Source organism: Carcharodon carcharias (assembly GCF_017639515.1).
Source record: "Carcharodon carcharias isolate sCarCar2 chromosome 35 unlocalized genomic scaffold, sCarCar2.pri SUPER_35_unloc_6, whole genome shotgun sequence".
NCBI lineage: Eukaryota > Metazoa > Chordata > Chondrichthyes > Lamniformes > Lamnidae > Carcharodon > Carcharodon carcharias.
This window is the reverse complement of record NW_024470722.1, coordinates 331,900-352,867: the sequence shown is the minus strand read 5'-3', so window position 1 is coordinate 352,867 and position 20,968 is coordinate 331,900. Positions and strand designations below refer to the sequence as shown.

General features: G+C 52.4%; 1 protein-coding gene across 15 annotated transcripts in view; it reads right to left on the bottom strand.

Annotated features, from left to right (window-relative positions):
- The window catches only part of cdk16 (cyclin-dependent kinase 16), a 369,477-nt gene that overhangs the window by 41,266 nt on the left and 307,243 nt on the right, over positions 1-20,968 (bottom strand). For all 15 annotated transcript variants that reach the window (XR_005942243.1, XR_005942244.1, XM_041181488.1 and 12 more), the window contains one exon: positions 20,795-20,909. Coding sequence is in view for 13 of the 15 variants with exons in the window: in XM_041181488.1 (XP_041037422.1) it covers positions 20,795-20,909 (115 nt within the window). In the remaining 2 variants the exon portion in view is untranslated. The remainder of the gene's footprint in view (positions 1-20,794; positions 20,910-20,968) is intronic.

The window sequence follows — 20,968 nt, the reverse complement described above, 5'->3', positions numbered from 1 at the left end:
CACAATCGCTGGGGGAATTCCTCCCCCCGTCAATAATAACACACTCGTTGGGGGAATCCCCCCCTCGTCAATAATAACACACTCGCTGGGGGAATCCCCCCCTCGGCAATAATAACACACTCGCTGGGGGAATCACCCCGCGTCAATAATAACACACTCGCTGAGGGAATCCCCCCCCACCCCCATCAATAATAACACATAATCCCCCCCCCGTTAATAATAACACACTCACTGGGGTATCCACCCCGTCAATAATAACACACTCACTGGGGGAATCCCCCCCGTCAATAATAACACACTCGCTGGGGGAATCACCCCCATCAATAATATCACAGTCGCTCGTGGAATCCCTCCTCCCATCAATAATAAAACACTCGCTGGGGAATCCCCCTCCCGGTCAATAATAACACACTCGCTGGGGGAATCCCCCCCGTCAATAATAACACACTCGCTGGGGGAATCCCCTCCGTCAATAATAACACACTCGCTGGGTGTATCCCCCCCGTCAATAATAACACACTCGCTGGGTGTATCCCCCCCATCAATAATAACACACTCACTGGGGGAATACCCCCAACCCCGTCAATAATAACACTCGCTGGGGAATCCCTCCCCTGTCATTAATAACACACTCGCTGGGGGAATCTCCCCACCCCCCGTCAATAATAACACACTCGCTGGGGGAATCTCCCCACCCCCCGTCAATAATAACACACTTGCTGGGGGAATCTCCCCACCACCCGTCAATAATAACACACTCGCTGGGGGAATTCCTCCCCCCATCAATAATAACACACTCGCAGGGGGAATCTCCTCCGTCAATAACACACTCGCTGGGGGAATCACCACCCCCCCGTCAATAATAACACACTCACTGGGGGAATCCCCCCCCCGTCAATAATGACACACTCACTGGGGGTATCCCCCTCCCGTCAATAATAACACACTCGCTGGGGGTATCCCCCCCATCAATAATAACACACTCGCTGGGGGAATATCCTCCATCAATAATAACTCACTCACTGGGGGAATCCCCGCCGGTCAATAATAATACACTTGCTGGGGGAATCCCCCCCACCACCACCGTCAATAATAACACACTCGCTGGGGGAATACCATACGTCAATAATAACACACTCGCTGGGGGAATCCCTCCCGTTAATAATAAAACACTCACTGGGGGAATCCCTCCCCGTCAATAATAAAACACTCGCTGGGGGAACCCCCCCCGTCAATAATAACGCACTCGATGGGGGTATTCCCCCCAACCCCCATCAATAATAACACACTCGATGGGGGTATCCCCCCTGTCAATAATAACACACTCGATGGGGGTATTCACCCCACCCCCGTCAATAATAACACACTCGATGGGGGTATCCCCCCCTGTCAATAATAACACACTTGCTGGAGGAATCACCCCCCTCGTCAATAATAACACACTCGCTGGGGGAATTCCTCCCCCCATCAATAATAACACACTCGCTGGGGGAATTCCCCCCCCATCAATAATAACACACTCGCTGGGGGTATCACCCCCATCAATAATAACACACTCGCTGGGGGTATCACCCCCGCCGTCAATAATAACACACTTGCTGGGGGAATCCCCCCCATCAATAATAACACACTCGCTGGGGGAATCCCCCCCCATCAATAATAACACACTTGCTGGGGGAATCCCTCCCGTCAATAATAAAACACTCGCTGGGGGAACCCCCCCCATCAATAATAACACACTCGCTGGGGGAATCCCCCCCCCCCGTCAATAATAACTCACATGCTGGGGGAATCCCCACCACCACCGTCAATAATAACACACTTGCTGGGAAATCCCCCCACCCCCCCTGTCAATAATAACACACTCGCCGGGGGAATCCCCACCCCCACCCCTGTCAATAATAACACACCCGCTGGGGGAATCACCACCCCCGTCAATAATAACACACTCGTTGGGGGAATCCCCCCCTCGTCAATAATAACACACTCGCTGGGGGAATCACCCCGCGTCAATAATAACACACTCGCTGGGGGAATCCCCCCCACCCCCATCAATAATAACACATAATCCCCCCCGCCGTTAATAATAACACACTCGCTGGGGTATCCCCCCGTCAATAATAACACACTCACTGGGGGAATCCCCCCCCCCTGTCAATAATAACACACTCGCTGGGGGAATCCCCCCCATCAATAATATCACAGTCGCTCGTGGAATCCCTCCTCCCATCAATAATAAAACACTCGCTGGGGGAATCTCCCTCCCAGTCAATAATAACACACTCGCTGGGAGAATCCCCTCCGTCAATAATAACACACTCGCTGGGTGTATCACCCCCATCAATAATAACACACACGCTGGGGGAATACCCCCAACCCCGTCAATAATAACACACTCGCTGGGGAATCCCTCCCCTGTCATTAATAACACACTCACTGGGGGAATCTCCCCACCCCCCGTCAATAATAACACACTTGCTGGGGGAATCTCCCCACCACCCGTCAATAATAACACAATCGCTGGGGGAATTCCTCCCCCCATCAATAATAACACACTCGCTGGGGGAATCTCCTCCGTCAATAATACACTCGCTGGGGGAATCACCACCCCCCCGTCAATAATAACACACTCACTGGGGGTATCCCCCTCCCGTCAATAATAACACACTCACTGGGGGAAACCCCCCCGTCAATAATAACACACTCACTGGGGGTATCCCCCTCCCGTCAATAATAACACACTTGCTGGGGGTATCCCCCCCATCAATAATAACACACACGCCGGGGGAATCACCCACGTCAATAATAACTCACTCACTGGGGGAATCCCCCCCGGTCAATAATAATACACTTGCTGGGGGAATCCACCCCCCCCACCACCACCGTCAATAATAACACACTCGCTGGGGGAATCCCATACGTCAATAATAACACACTCGCTGGGGGAATCCCCCTGTCAATAATAACACACTCACTGGGGGAATCACCCTTGTCAATAATAACACACTCGCTGGAGGAATCCCCACTGTCAATAATAACACACTCACTGGGCAATCAGCCCCCCACCCCGTCAATAATAACACACTCACTGGGGGAATCCCCCATCGTCAATAACAACACACTCACTGGGGGAATCAACCCGTCAATAATAACACACTCACTGGGGGAATCCCCCATCGTCAATAACAACACACTCGCTGGGGGAATCAACCCGTCAATAATAACACACTCGCTGGGGGAATCAACCCGTCAATAATAACACACTCGCTGAGGAATCCCCCCCCCCGTCAATAATAACACACTTGCTGGGGGAATCCACCCGTCAATAATAACACACTCGCTGGGGGAATCCCCCCCTCGACAATAATAACACACTCGCTGGGGAATCACCACCCCCCGTCAATAATAACACACTCGCTGGGGGAATCCACCCGTCAATAATAACACACTCGCTGGGGGAATCCCCCCCCGACAATAATAACACACTCGCTGGGGGAATTCCCTCCGTCAATAGTAACACACTCACTGGGGGAATACCCCCCGTCAATAATGACATACTCAGTGGGGGAATCCCACCCCCCGTCAATAATAACACACTCGCTGGGGGAATCCCCCCCGTCAATAATAACAGACTTGCTGGGGGAATCCCCGCCCACGTCAATAATAACACACTCGCTGGGGGAATCACACCCGCGCCCCGCCCCACCGTCAATAACAACACACTCACTGGGGGAATTCCCTCCGTCAATAATAACACACTCGCTGGGGGAATTCCCTCCGTCAATAATAACACACTCGCTGGGGGAATCCTCCCCACCTGTCAATAATAACATACTCGCTGGGGGAACCCCACCATCAATAATAACACACTCGCTGAGGGAATCACCCCCATCAATAATAACACACTCGCTGGGGAATCACCCCCCCCACCGTCAATAATAACACACTCGCTGGGGAATCACCCCCCCCCCACCGTCAATAATTACACACTCGCTGGGGAATCACCCCACCCGTCAATAATAACACACTCACTGGGGGAATTCCCTCCGTCAATAGAAACACACTCACTGGGGGAATACCCCCCCGTCAATAATGACATACTCGGTGGGGGAATCCCACCCCCCGTCAATAATAACACACTCGTTGGGGGAATCCCCCCCGTCAATAATAACAGACTTGCTGGGGGAATCCCCGCCCACGTCAATAATAACACACTCGCTGGGGGAATCACACCCGCGCCCCGCCCCACCGTCAATAATAACACACTCACTGGGGGAATTCCCTCCGTCAATAATAACACACTCGCTGGGGGAATTCCCTCCGTCAAAAATAACACACTCGCTGGGGGAATCCTCCCCACCTGTCAATAATAACATACTCGCTGGGGGAACCCCACCGTCAATAATAACACACTCGCTGAGGGAATCACCCCCATCAATAATAACACACTCGCTGGGGAATCACCCCCCCCCACCGTCAATAATAACACACTTGCTGGAGAATCACCCCCCCCCCCACCGTCAATAATTACACACTCGCTGGGGAATCACCCCACCCGTCAATAATAACACACTCACTGGGGGAATTCCCTCCGTCAATAGAAACACACTCACTGGGGGAATACCCCCCCGTCAATAATGACATACTCGGTGGGGGAATCCCACCCCCCGTCAATAATAACACACTCGCTGGGGGAATCCCCCCCGTCAATAATAACAGACTTGCTGGGGGAATCCCCGCCCACGTCAATAATAACACACTCGCTGGGGGAATCCTCCCCACCCGTCAATAATAACACACTCGCTGGGGGAATCCCCCCGTCAATAATAACACACTCGCTGGGGGAATCACCCCGTCAATAATAACACACTCGCTGGGGGAATCACCCCGTCAATAATAACACACTCACTGGTGGAATCACCCCGTCAATAATAACACACTCGCTGGGGAATCACCCCGTCAATAATAACACACTCACTGGTGGAATCACCCCGTCAATAATAACACACTCGCTGGGGGAACCCCACCGTCAATAATAACACACTCGCTGAGGGAATCACCCCCATCAATAATAACACACTCGCTGGGGAATCACCCCCCCACCGTCAATAATAACACACTCGCTGGGGAATCACCCCCCCCCCACCGTCAATAATTACACACTCGCTGGGGAATCACCCCACCCGTCAATAATAACACACTCACTGGGGGAATTCCCTCCGTCAATAGAAACACACTCACTGGGGGAATACCCCCCCGTCAATAATGACATACTCGGTGGGGGAATCCCACCCCCCGTCAATAATAACACACTCGCTGGGGGAATCCCCCCCGTCAATAATAACAGACTTGCTGGGGGAATCCCCGCCCACGTCAATAATAACACACTCGCTGGGGGAATCACACCCCCGCCCCGCCCCACCGTCAATAATACCACACTCACTGGGGGAATTTCCTCCGTCAATAATAACACACTCGCTGGGGGAATTCCCTCCGTCAATAATAACACACTCGCTGGGGGAATCCTCCCCACCTGTCAATAATAACATACTCGCTGGGGGAATCCTCCCCACCTGTCAATAATAACATACTCGCTGGGGGAACCCCACCGTCAATAATAACACACTCGCTGAGGGAATCACCCCCATCAATAATAACACACTCGCTGGGGAATCACCCCCCCACACCGTCAATAATTACACACTCGCTGGGGAATCACCCCACCCGTCAATAATAACACACTCGCTGGGGGAATCCTCCCCACCCATCAATAATAACACACTCGCTGGGGGAATCCCCCCGTCAATAATAACACACTCGCTGGGGGAATCACCCCGTCAATAATAACACACTCGCTGGGGAATCACCCCGTCAATAATAACACACTCACTGGTGGAATCACCCCGTCAATAATAACACACTCGCTGGGGGAATCACCCCGTCAATAATAACACACTCGCTGGGGAATCACCCCGTCAATAATAACACACTCGCTGGGGGAATCCCCCCGTCAATAATAACACACTCGCTGGGGAATCACCCCACCCGTCAATAATAACACACTCGCTGGGGAATCACCCCGTCAATAATAACACACTCGCTGGGGGAATCCCCCCGTCAATAATAACACACTCGCTGGGGAATCACCCCACCCGTCAATAATAACATACTCGCTGGGGGAATCCCCCCGTCAATAATAACACAATCGCTGGGGAATCACCATGTCAATAATAACACACTTGCTGGGGGAATCCCCCCGTCAATAATAACACACTCGCTGGGGAATCACCCCACCCGTCAATAATAACACACTCGCTGGGGGTATCCCACCGTCAATAATAACACACTCGCTGGGGGAATTCCTCCCCCCATCATTAATAACATACTCGCCGGGGGAATCCCCTCCATCAATAATAACACACTCGCTGGGGGAATTCCTCCCCCCATCATTAATAACACACTCGCTGGGGGAATCCCCCCCCGCGTCAATAATAACACACTCACTGGGGGAATCCCCCCCCGTCAATAATTACACACTCGCTGGGGGAATCCCCCCATCAATAATAACACACTCGCTGGGGGAATCCCCCCCATCAATAATAACACACTTGCTGGGGGAATCCCTCCCGTCAATAATAAAACACTCGCTGGGGGAACCCCCCCATCAATAATAACACACTCGCTGGGGGAATCCCCCCCCGTCAATAATAACTCACATGCTGGGGGAATCCCCACCACCACCGTCAATAATAACACACTCGCTGGGAAATCCCCCCACCCCCCCCCGTCAATAATAACACACTCGCCGGGGGAATCCCCACCCCCACTGTCAATAATAACACACTCACTGGGGGGATCACCCCGCGTCAATAATAACACACTCGCTGAGGGAATCACCCCGCGTCAATAATAACACACTCGCTGAGGGAATCCCCACCCACCCCCATCAATAATAACACATAATCCCCCCCCGCCGTTAATAATAACACACTCGCTGGGGTATCCCCCCGTCAATAATAACACACTCACTGGGGGAATCCCCCCCCCATCAATAATAACACACTCGCTGGGGGAATCCCCCCCATCAATAATATCACAGTCGCTCGTGGAATCCCTCCTCCCATCAATAATAAAACACTCGCTGGGGGAATCTCCCTCCCGGTCAATAATAACACACTCGCTGGGGGAATCCCCCCCGTCAATAATAACACACTCGCTGGGTGTATCACCCCCATCAATAATAACACACACGCTGGGGGAATACCCCCAACCCCGTCAATAATAACACACTCGCTGGGGAATCCCTCCCCTGTCATTAATAACACACTCGCTGGGGGAATCTCCCCACCCCCCGTCAATAATAACACACTTGCGGGGGGAATCTCGCCACCACCCGTCAATAATAACACAATCGCTGGGGGAATTCCTCCCCCCATCAATAATAACACACTCGCTGGGGGAATCTCCTCCGTCAATAATACACTCGCTGGGGGAATCACCACCCCCCCGTCAATAATAACACACTTGCTGGGGGTATCCCCCCATCAATAATAATACACTCGCTGGGGGAATACCCTCCATCAATAATAACACACACGCCGGGGGAATCACCCACGTCAATAATAACTCACTGAATGGGGGAATCCCCCCCGGTCAATAATAATACACTTGCTGGGGGAATCCCCCCTCCCCCCCCCACCACCGTCAATAATAACACACTCGCTGGGGGAATCCCATACGTCAATAATAACACACTCACTGGGGGTATCCCCCCCGTCAATAATAACACTCGCTGGGGGAATCCCTCCCGTCAATAATAAAACACTCGCTGGGGGAATCCCTCCCCGTCAATAATAAAACACTTGCTGGGGGAACCCCCCCCCATCAATAATAACACACTTGCTGGGGGAATCCCTGCCCACGTCAATAATAACGCACTCGATGGGGGTATTCCCCCCCACCCCCGTCAATAATAACACACTCACCGGGGGTACCCCCCTCCCGTCAATAATAACACACTCCCTGGGGGTATCCCCCCCATCAATAATAACACACTCGCTGGGGGTATACCCTCCATCAATAATAACACACACGCTGGGGGAATCATCCACGTCAATAATAACTCACTCACTGGGGGAATCCCCCCCGGTCAATAATAATACACTTGCTGAGGGAATCCCCCCCCCCCCCCGACCCCTGTCAATAACAACACACCCGCTGGGGGAATTACCACCCCCGTCAATAATAACACACTCGTTGGGGGAATCCCCCCCTCGTCAATATTAACACACTCGCTGGGGGAATCACCCCGCGTCAATAATAACACACTCGCTGGGGGAATCCCCCCCCACCCCCATCAATAATAAAACATAATCCCCCCCCCACCGTTAATAATAACACACTCGCTGGGGTATCCCCCCCGGCAATAATAACACACTCACTGGGGGACTCCCCCCCCGTCAATAATGACACACTCGCTGGGGGTATCACCCCCATCAATAATAACACACTCGCTGGGGTATCTCCCGCGTCAATAATAACACACTCACTGGGGGAATCCCCCCCCCGTCAATAATAACACGCTCGCTGGGAGTATTACCCCCATCAATAATAACACACTCGCTGGGGTATCCCCCCCGTCAATAATAACACACTCACTGGGGGAATCCCCCCCGTCAATAATAACACACTCGCTGGCGGAATCCCCCCACGTCAATAATAACACACTCGCTGGGGGAATCCCCCCCGTCAATAACAACACACTCGCTGGGGGAATCCCCCCCATCAATAATATCACAGTCGCTCGTGGAATCCCTCCTCCCAACAATAATAAAACACTCGCTGGGGGAATCCCCCTCCCGGTCAATAATAACACACTCGCTGGGGGAATACCCCCCGTCAATAATAACACAATCGCTGGGTGTATCACCCCCATCAATAATAACACACTCACTGGGGGAATACCCCCAACCCCGTCAATAATAACACACTTGCTGGGGGAATCCCTCCCCTGTCATTAATAACACACTCGCTGGGGGAATCCCCACCGTCAATAATAACACACTCGCTGGGGGAATCCCCCCCATCAATAATATCACAGTCGCTCGTGGAATCCCTCCTCCCATCAATAATAAAACACTCGCTGGGGGAATCCCCCTCCCGGTCAATAATAACACACTCGCTGGGGGAATACCCCCCGTCAATAATAACACACTCGCTGGGGGAATCCCCTCCGTCAATAATAACACACTCGCTGGGTGTATCCCCCCCATCAATAATAACACACTCGTTGGGGGAATACCCCCAACCCCGTCAATAATAACACACTCGCTGGGGAATCCCTCCCCTGTCATTAATAAAACACTCGCTGGGGGAATCCCTCCCGTCAATAATAACACTCACTGGGGGAATCCCTCCCGTCAATAATAAAACACTCGCTGGGGGAACGCCCCCCATCAATAATAACACACTCACTGGGGGAATACTCCCCGTCAATAATAACACACTCGCTGGGGGAATCCCCCCATCAATAATAACACACGCTAGGGGAATCCCCCACATCAATAATAACACACTCGCTGGGGGAATACTCCCCGTCAATAATAACACACACGCCGGGGGAATCACCCACGTCAATAATAACTCACTCACTGGGGGAATCCCCCCCGGTCAATAATAATACACTTGCTGGGGGAATCCCCCCTCCCCCCCCACCACCGTCAATAATAACACACTCGCTGGGGGAATCCCATACGTCAATAATAACACACTCACTGGGGGTATCCCCCCCGTCAATAATAACACACTCGCTGGGGGAATCCCTCCCATCAATAATAAAACACTCGCTGGGGGAACCCCCCCCCATCAATAATAACACACTTGCTGGGGGAATCCCTGCCCACGTCAATAATAACGCACTCGATGGGGGTATTCCCCCCCACCCCCGTCAATAATAACACACTCACTGGGGGTACCCCCCTCCCGTCAATAATAACACACTCGCTGGGGGTATCCCCCCCATCAATAATAACACACTCGCTGGGGGTATACCCTCCATCAATAATAACACACACGCTGGGGGAATCATCCACGTCAATAATAACTCACTCACTGGGGGAATCCCCCCCGGTCAATAATAATACACTTGCTGGGGGAATCCCTGCCCACGTCAATAATAACGCACTCGATGGGGGTATTCCCCCCCACCCCCGTCAATAATAACACACTCACTGGGGGTACCCCCCTCCCGTCAATAATAACACACTCGCTGGGGGTATCCCCCCCATCAATAATAACACACTCGCTGGGGGTATACCCTCCATCAATAATAACACACACGCTGGGGGAATCATCCACGTCAATAATAACTCACTCACTGGGGGAATCCCCCCCGGTCAATAATAATACACTTGCTGAGGGAATCCCCCCCCCCCCCGACCCCTGTCAATAACAACACACCCGCTGGGGGAATTACCACCCCCGTCAATAATAACACACTCGTTGGGGGAATCCCCCCCTCGTCAATATTAACACACTCGCTGGGGGAATCACCCCGCGTCAATAATAACACACTCGCTGAGGGAATCCCCCCCCACCGCCATCAATAATAAAACATAATCCCCCCCCCACCGTTAATAATAACACACTCGCTGGGGTATCCCCCCCCGGCAATAATAACACACTCACTGGGGGAATCCCCCCCCGTCAATAATAACACACTCGCTGGGGGTATCACCCCCATCAATAATAACACACTCGCTGGGGTATCTCCCGCGTCAATAATAACACACTCACTGGGGGAATCCCCCCCCCGTCAATAATAACACACTCGCTGGGAGTATCACCCCCATCAATAATAACACACTCGCTGGGGTATCCCCCCCGTCAATAATAACACACTCACTGGGGGAATCCCCCCCGTCAATAATAACACACTCGCTGGGGGAATCCCCCCATGTCAATAATAACACACTCGCTGGGGGAATCCCCCCCGTCAATAATAACACACGCGCTGGGGGAATCCCCCCCATCAATAATATCACAGTCGCTCGTGGAATCCCTCCTCCCAACAATAATAAAACACTCGCTGGGGGAATCCCCCTCCCGGTCAATAATAACACACTCGCTGGGGGAATACCCCCCGTCAATAATAACACACTCGCTGGGTGTATCACCCCCATCAATAATAACACACTCACTGGGGGAATACCCCCAACCCCGTCAATAATAACACACTTGCTGGGGGAATCCCTCCCCTGTCATTAATAACACACTCGCTGGGGGAATCCCCACCGTCAATAATAACACACTCGCTGGGGGAATCCCCCCCATTAATAATATCACAGTCGCTCGTGGAATCCCTCCTCCCATCAATAATAAAACACTTGCTGGGGGAATCCCCCTCCCGGTCAATAATAACACACTCGCTGGGGGAATCCCCCCCGTCAATAATAACACACTCGCTGGGGGAATCCCCTCCGTCAATAATAACACACTCGCTGGGTGTATCTCCCCCGTCAATAATAACACACTCGTTGGGGGAATACCCCCAACCCCGTCAATAATAACACACTCGCTGGGGAATCCCTCCCCTGTCATTAATAAAACACTCGCTGGGGGAATCCCTCCCGTCAATAATAACACACTCACTGGGGGAATCCCTCCCGTCAATAATAACACACTCACTGGGGGAATCCCTCCCGTCAATAATAAAACACTCGCTGGGGGAACGCCCCCCATCAATAATAACACACTCACTGGGGGAATACTCCCCGTCAATAATAACACACTCGCTGGGGGAATCCCCCCATCAATAATAACACACGCTAGGGGAATCCCCCACATCAATAATAACACACTCGCTGGGGGAATACTCCCCGTCAATAATAACACACTCGCTGGGGGAATCCCCTCGTCAATAATAACACACACGCTAGGGGAATCCCCCACGTCAATAATAACACACTTGCTGGGGGAATACTCCCCGTCAATAATAACACACACGCTAGGGGAATCCCCCACGTCAATAATAACACACTCGCTGGGGGAATACTCCCCATCAATAATAACACACTCGCTGGGGGAATACTCCCCGTCAATATTAACACACTCGCTGGGGGAATACTCCCCGTCAATAATAACACACACGCTAGGGGAATCCCCCACGTCAATAATAACACACTCGCTGGGGGATTCACCCCCCGTCAATAATAACACACTTGCTGGGGGAATACTCCCCGTCAATAATAACACACTCACTGGGGGAATCCCCACCACCACCATCAATAATAACACACTAGCTGGGAAATCCCCCCACCCCCCAGTCAATAACAACACACTCGGTGGGGGAATCCCACCACCGTCAATAGTAACACGCCCGCTGGGGGAATCTACCCCCCCCCCGTCAATAATAACACACTTGCTGGGGGAATCCCCACCCCCACCGTCAATAGTAACACACTCACTGGGGAATCCTCCCTCCCCCCCAGTCAATAATAACACACTCGCTGGGGGAATACCCCCAACCCCGTCAATAATAACACACTCGCTGGGGGAATCCCCCCCGTCAATAATAACATACTCACTGGGGGAATCACCCCGCGTCAATAATAACACACTCGCTAGGGGAATTCCACCCCCCCATCATTAATAACACACTCGCTGGGGGAATAACCCCAACCCCGTCAATAATAACACACTCGCTGGGGGAACCCCCCCGTCAATAATAACACACTCGCTGGGGGAATCCCCCCCGTCAATAATAATACACTTGCTGGGGGAATCCCTCCTCCCCCCCCACCACCGTCAATAATAACACACTCGCTGGGGGAATCCCATACGTCAATAATAACACACTCACTGGGGGTATCCCCCCCGTCAATAATAACACACTCGCTGGGGGAATCCCTCCCGTCAATAATAACACACTTGCTGGGGGAATCCCTGCCCACGTCAATAATAACGCACTCGATGGGGGTATTCCCCCCCACCCCCGTCAATAATAACACACTCACTGGGGGTACCCCCCTCCCGTCAATAATAACACACTCGCTGGGGGTATCCCCCCCATCAATAATAACACACTCGCTGGGGGTATACCCTCCATCAATAATAATACACACGCTGGGGGAATCATCCACGTCAATAATAACTCACTCACTGGGGGAATCCCCCCCGGTCAATAATAATACACTTGCTGAGGGAATCCCCCCCCCCGACCCCTGTCAATAACAACACACCCGCTGGGGGAATTACCACCCTCGTCAATAATAACACACTCGTTGGGGGAATCCCCCCCTCGTCAATATTAACACACTCGCTGGGGTATCTCCCGCGTCAATAATAACACACTCACTGGGGGAATCCCCCCCCCGTCAATAATAACACACTCGCTGGGAGTATCACCCCCATCAATAATAACACACTCGCTGGGGTATCCCCCCCGTCAATAATAACACACTCACTGGGGGAATCCCCCCCGTCAATAATAACACACTCGCTGGGGGAATCCCCCCATGTCAATAATAACACACTCGCTGGGGGAATCCCCCCCGTCAATAATAACACACGCGCTGGGGGAATCCCCCCCATCAATAATATCACAGTCGCTCGTGGAATCCCTCCTCCCAACAATAATAAAACACTCGCTGGGGGAATCCCCCTCCCGGTCAATAATAACACACTCGCTGGGGGAATACCCCCCGTCAATAATAACACACTCGCTGGGTGTATCACCCCCATCAATAATAACACACTCACTGGGGGAATACCCCCAACCCCGTCAATAATAACACACTTGCTGGGGGAATCCCTCCCCTGTCATTAATAACACACTCGCTGGGGGAATCCCCACCGTCAATAATAACACACTCGCTGGGGGAATCCCCCCCATTAATAATATCACAGTCGCTCGTGGAATCCCTCCTCCCATCAATAATAAAACACTTGCTGGGGGAATCCCCCTCCCGGTCAATAATAACACACTCGCTGGGGGAATCCCCCCCGTCAATAATAACACACTCGCTGGGGGAATCCCCTCCGTCAATAATAACACACTCGCTGGGTGTATCTCCCCCGTCAATAATAACACACTCGTTGGGGGAATACCCCCAACCCCGTCAATAATAACACACTCGCTGGGGAATCCCTCCCCTGTCATTAATAAAACACTCGCTGGGGGAATCCCTCCCGTCAATAATAACACACTCACTGGGGGAATCCCTCCCGTCAATAATAACACACTCACTGGGGGAATCCCTCCCGTCAATAATAAAACACTCGCTGGGGGAACGCCCCCCATCAATAATAACACACTCACTGGGGGAATACTCCCCGTCAATAATAACACACTCGCTGGGGGAATCCCCCCATCAATAATAACACACGCTAGGGGAATCCCCCACATCAATAATAACACACTCGCTGGGGGAATACTCCCCGTCAATAATAACACACTCGCTGGGGGAATCCCCTCGTCAATAATAACACACACGCTAGGGGAATCCCCCACGTCAATAATAACACACTTGCTGGGGGAATACTCCCCGTCAATAATAACACACACGCTAGGGGAATCCCCCACGTCAATAATAACACACTCGCTGGGGGAATACTCCCCATCAATAATAACACACTCGCTGGGGGAATACTCCCCGTCAATATTAACACACTCGCTGGGGGAATACTCCCCGTCAATAATAACACACACGCTAGGGGAATCCCCCACGTCAATAATAACACACTCGCTGGGGGATTCACCCCCCGTCAATAATAACACACTTGCTGGGGGAATACTCCCCGTCAATAATAACACACTCACTGGGGGAATCCCCACCACCACCATCAATAATAACACACTAGCTGGGAAATCCCCCCACCCCCCAGTCAATAACAACACACTCGGTGGGGGAATCCCACCACCGTCAATAGTAACACGCCCGCTGGGGGAATCTACCCCCCCCCCGTCAATAATAACACACTTGCTGGGGGAATCCCCACCCCCACCGTCAATAGTAACACACTCACTGGGGAATCCTCCCTCCCCCCCAGTCAATAATAACACACTCGCTGGGGGAATACCCCCAACCCCGTCAATAATAACACACTCGCTGGGGGAATCCCCCCCGTCAATAATAACATACTCACTGGGGGAATCACCCCGCGTCAATAATAACACACTCGCTAGGGGAATTCCACCCCCCCATCATTAATAACACACTCGCTGGGGGAATAACCCCAACCCCGTCAATAATAACACACTCGCTGGGGGAACCCCCCCGTCAATAATAACACACTCGCTGGGGGAATCCCCCCCGTCAATAATAATACACTTGCTGGGGGAATCCCTCCTCCCCCCCCACCACCGTCAATAATAACACACTCGCTGGGGGAATCCCATACGTCAATAATAACACACTCACTGGGGGTATCCCCCCCGTCAATAATAACACACTCGCTGGGGGAATCCCTCCCGTCAATAATAACACACTTGCTGGGGGAATCCCTGCCCACGTCAATAATAACGCACTCGATGGGGGTATTCCCCCCCACCCCCGTCAATAATAACACACTCACTGGGGGTACCCCCCTCCCGTCAATAATAACACACTCGCTGGGGGTATCCCCCCCATCAATAATAACACACTCGCTGGGGGTATACCCTCCATCAATAATAATACACACGCTGGGGGAATCATCCACGTCAATAATAACTCACTCACTGGGGGAATCCCCCCCGGTCAATAATAATACACTTGCTGAGGGAATCCCCCCCCCCGACCCCTGTCAATAACAACACACCCGCTGGGGGAATTACCACCCCCGTCAATAATAACACACTCGTTGGGGGAATCCCCCCCTCGTCAATATTAACACACTCGCTGGGGGAATCACCCCGCGTCAATAATAACACACTCTCTGAGGGAATCCCCCCCCACCCCCATCAATAATAAAACATAATCCCCCCCCCACCGTTAATAATAACACACTCGCTGGGGTATCCCCCCCCGGCAATAATAACACACTCACTGGGGGAATCCCCCCCGTCAATAATAACACACTCGCTGGGGGTATCACCCCCATCAATAATAACACACTCGCTGGGGTATCTCCCGCGTCAATAATAACACACTCACTGGGGGAATCCCCCCCCGTCAATAATAACACACTCGCTGGGAGTATCACCCCCATCAATAATAACACACTCGCTGGGGTATCCCCCCCGTCAATAATAACACACTCACTGGGGGAATCCCCCCCGTCAATAATAACACACTCGCTGGGGGAATCCCCCCATGTCAATAATAACACACTCGCTGGGGGAATCCCCCCCGTCAATAATAACACACGCGCTGGGGGAATCCCCCCCATCAATAATATCACAGTCGCTCGTGGAATCCCTCCTCCCAACAATAATAAAACACTCGCTGGGGGAATCCCCCTCCAGGTCAATAATAACACACTCGCTGGGTGTATCACCCCCATCAATAATAACACACTCACTGGGGGAATACCCCCAACCCCGTCAATAATAACACACTTGCTGGGGGAATCCCTCCCCTGTCATTAATAACACACTCGCTGGGGGAATCCCCACTGTCAATAATAACACACTCGCTGGGGGAATCCCCCCCATTAATAATATCACAGTCGCTCGTGGAATCCCTCCTCCCATCAATAATAAAACACTCGCTGGGGGAATCCCCCTCCCGGTCAATAATAACACACTCGCTGGGGGAATCCCCCCCGTCAATAATAACACACTCGCTGGGGGAATCCCCTCCGTCAATAATAACACACTCGCTGGGTGTATCCCCCCCATCAATAATAACACACTCGTTGGGGGAATACCCCCAACCCCGTCAATAATAACACACTCGCTGGGGAATCCCTCCCCTGTCATTAATAAAACACTCGCTGGGGGAATCCCTCCCGTCAATAATAACACACTCACTGGGGGAATCCCTCCCGTCAATAATAACACACTCACTGGGGGAATCCCTCCCGTCAATAATAACACTCACTGGGGGAATCCCTCCCGTCAATAATAAAACACTCGCTGGGGGTACGCCCCCCATCAATAATAACACACTCACTGGGGGAATACTCCCCGTCAATAATAACACACTCGCTGGGGGAATCCCCCCATCAATAATAACACACGCTAGGGGAATCCCCCACATCAATAATAACACACTCGCTGGGGGAATACTCCCCGTCAATAATAACACACTCGCTGGGGGAATCCCCTCGTCAATAATAACACACACGCTAGGGGAATCCCCCACGTCAATAATAACACACTTGCTGGGGGAATACTCCCCGTCAATAATAACACACTCGCTAGGGGAATCCCCCACGTCAATAATAACACACTCGCTGGGGGAATACTCCCCATCAATAATAACACACTCGCTGGGGGAATACTCCCCGTCAATATTAACACACTCGCTGGGGGAATACTCCCCGTCAATAATAACACACACGCTAGGGGAATCCCCCACGTCAATAATAACACACTCGCTGGGGGAATACTCCCCGTCAATATTAACACACTCGCTGGGGGAATACTCCCCGTCAATAATAACACACACGCTAGGGGAATCCCCCACGTCAATAATAACACACTCGCTGGGGGATTCACCCCCCGTCAATAATAACACACTTGCTGGGGGAATACTCCCCGTCAATAATAACACACTCACTGGGGGAATCCCCACCACCACCATCAATAATAACACACTAGCTGGGAAATCCCCCCACCCCCCAGTCAATAACAACACACTCGGTGGGGGAATCCCACCACCGTCAATAGTAACACGCCCGCTGGGGGAATCTACCCCCCCCCCCCCGTCAATAATAACACACTTGCTGGGGGAATCCCCACCCCCACCGTCAATAGTAACACACTCACTGGGGAATCCTCCTTCCCCCCCAGTCAATAATAACACACTCGCTGGGGGAATACCCCCAACCCCGTCAATAATAACACACTCGCTGGGGGAATCCCCCCGTCAATAATAACATACTCACTGGGGGAATCACCCCGCGTCAATAATAACACACTCGCTAGGGGAATTCCACCCCCCCATCATTAATAACACACTCGCTGGGGGAATAACCCCAACCCCGTCAATAATAACACACTCGCTGGGGGAACCCCCCCGTCAATAATAACACACTCGCTGGGGGAATCCCCCCCGTCAATAATAACACACTCGCTGGGGGAATACCCCCAACCCCGTCAATAATAACACACTCGCTGGGGGAATCCCCCCGTCAATAATAACACACTTGCTGGGGGAATCCCCCCTTCAATAATAACACACTCGCTGGGGGAATCCCCCCCGTCAATAATAACACACTCGCTGGGGGATTCCCCCGTCAAAAATAACACACTCGCTGGGGGAATCCCCCCGTCAATAATAACACACTCGCTGGGGGAATCCCGCGTCAATAATAACACACTCGCTGTGGGAATCCCCCCGTCAATAATAACACACCCGCTGGGGGAATCCCCTCTCCCCGTCAATAGTAACACACTCGCTGGGGGAATCAGCCCCAACAATAATAACACACTCGCTGGGGGAATCCCCCCGTTCAATAATAACACACTCGCTGAGGGAATTCCCCCCCCCGTCAATAATAACACACTTGCTGGGGGAATCACCACCCCCGTCAATAATAACACACTTGCTGGGGGAATCCCCCCCCCCGTCAATAATAACACACTCACTGGGGGAATCCCCACCACCACCATCAATAATAACACACTAGCTGGGAAATCCCCCCACTCCCCAGTCAATAACAACACACTCGGTGGGGGAATCCCACCACCGTCAATAGTAACACGCCCGCTGGGGGAATCCCCCGTCAATAATAACACACTCGCTGTGGGAATCCCCCCCGTTAATAATAACACACCCGCTGGGGGAATCCCCTCTCCCCGTCAATAGTAACACGCCCGCTGGGGGAATCTACCCCCCCCCCCCGTCAATAATAACACACTTGCTGGGGGAATCCCCACCCCCACCCTCAATAATAACACACTCACTGGGGAATCCTTCCTCCCCCCCCAGTCACTAATAACACACTTGCTGGGGGAATACCCCCAACCCCGTCAATAATAACACACTCGCTGGGGGAATCCCCCCCGTCAATAATAACATACTCACTGGGGGAATCACCCCGCGTCAATAATAACTCACTCGCTGGGGGAATTCCACCCCCCATCATTAATAACACACTCGCTGGGGGAATACCCCCAACCCCGTCAATAATAACACACTCCCTGGGGGAATACCCCCAACCCCGTCAATAATAACACACTCGCTGGGGGAATCCCCCCGTCAATAATAACACGCTCGCTGGGGGAATCCCCCCCATCAATAATAACACACTCGCTGGGGGAATCCCCCACGTCAATAATAACACACTCGCTGGGGGAATCCCCCCGTCAATAATAACACACTCGCTGGGGGAATCCCCCCGTCAAAAATAACACACTCGCTGGGGGAATCCCCCCCGTCAATAATAACACACCTGCTGGGGGAATCCCCTCTCCCCGTCAATAGTAACACACTCGCTGGGGGAATCAGCCCCATCAATAATAACACACTCGCTGGAGGAATCCCCCCGTCAATAATGACACACTTGCTGGGGGAATCCCCCCCCCCCGTCAATAATAACACACTTGCTGGGGGAATCCCCCCCCGTCAATAATAACACACTTGCTGGGGGAATCCCCCCCCGTCAATAATAACGCACACGCTGCGGAATCACCACCGCCGTCTATAATAACACACACGCTGGGGGAATCCCCCCCTGTCAATAATAACACAATCGCCGGGGGAATCCCCCCCCGTCAATAATAACGCACACGCTGGGGAATCACCACCGCCGTCAATAACAACACACTCGCTGGGGGAATCCCCCCGTCAATAATAATACACTCGCTGGGGGAATCCCCCCCCTGTCAATAATAACACAATCGCTGGGGGAATCCCCTGTCAATAATAACACACTCGCTGGGGGAATCCCCCCTGTCAATAATAACACACTCGCTGGGGGAATCCCCCCCGTCAATAATAACATACTCGCTGGGGAATCACCACCGCCGTCTATAATAACACACTCGCTGGGGGAATCCCCCCCCTGTCAATAATAACACACTCGCTGGGGGAATCCCCCCCCTGTCAATAATAACACACTCGCTGGGGAAATCACCCCCCCGGTCAATAATAACACACTCGCTGGGGGAATCACCCCCATCAATAATAACACACTCGCTGGGGAAATCACCCCCCGGTCAATAATAACACACTCGCTGGGGGAATCCCCCCGTCAATAATAACACACTCACTGGGGGAATCCCCCTCGTCAATAATAACACACTCGCTGGGGGAATCCCCTCCATCAATAACATACTCGCTGGGGGAATCCCCCTCGTCAATAATAACACACTCGCTGGGGGAATCCCCCTTGTCAATAATAACACACTCGTTGGGGGAATCCCCCTCGTCAATAATAACACACTCGCTGGGGGAATCCCCCTCGTCAATAATAACACACTGGCTGCGGGAATCCCCCCGTCAATAATAACACACTGGCTGGGGGAATCCCCTCCGTCAATAATAACACACTCGCTGGGGGAATCCCCTCCGTCAATAATAACACACTCTAAACAAAGTTTCCGACTCCCTCTACCGGAATTTTCCAGCAGGAGGGGGTCTCACACACACACACACACACACACACACAGATGGAGGCACGAGCAGTGATATCCTCTCTGCCTTACCTTCCCTAATGGCTGTGCATGGTGCCCCTTCCTCGTGTTCTAGTCGGATCTCCTTCAGTGCCACGAGATTATCCGTTAGCTTGCTCCTCCCTTTGTACACTGTCGCGTAGGTGCCCTACGGAGGAGGAGGAGAGTGAGAGAGAGACAGAGAGATAGACGGCAATTCAACTGAGG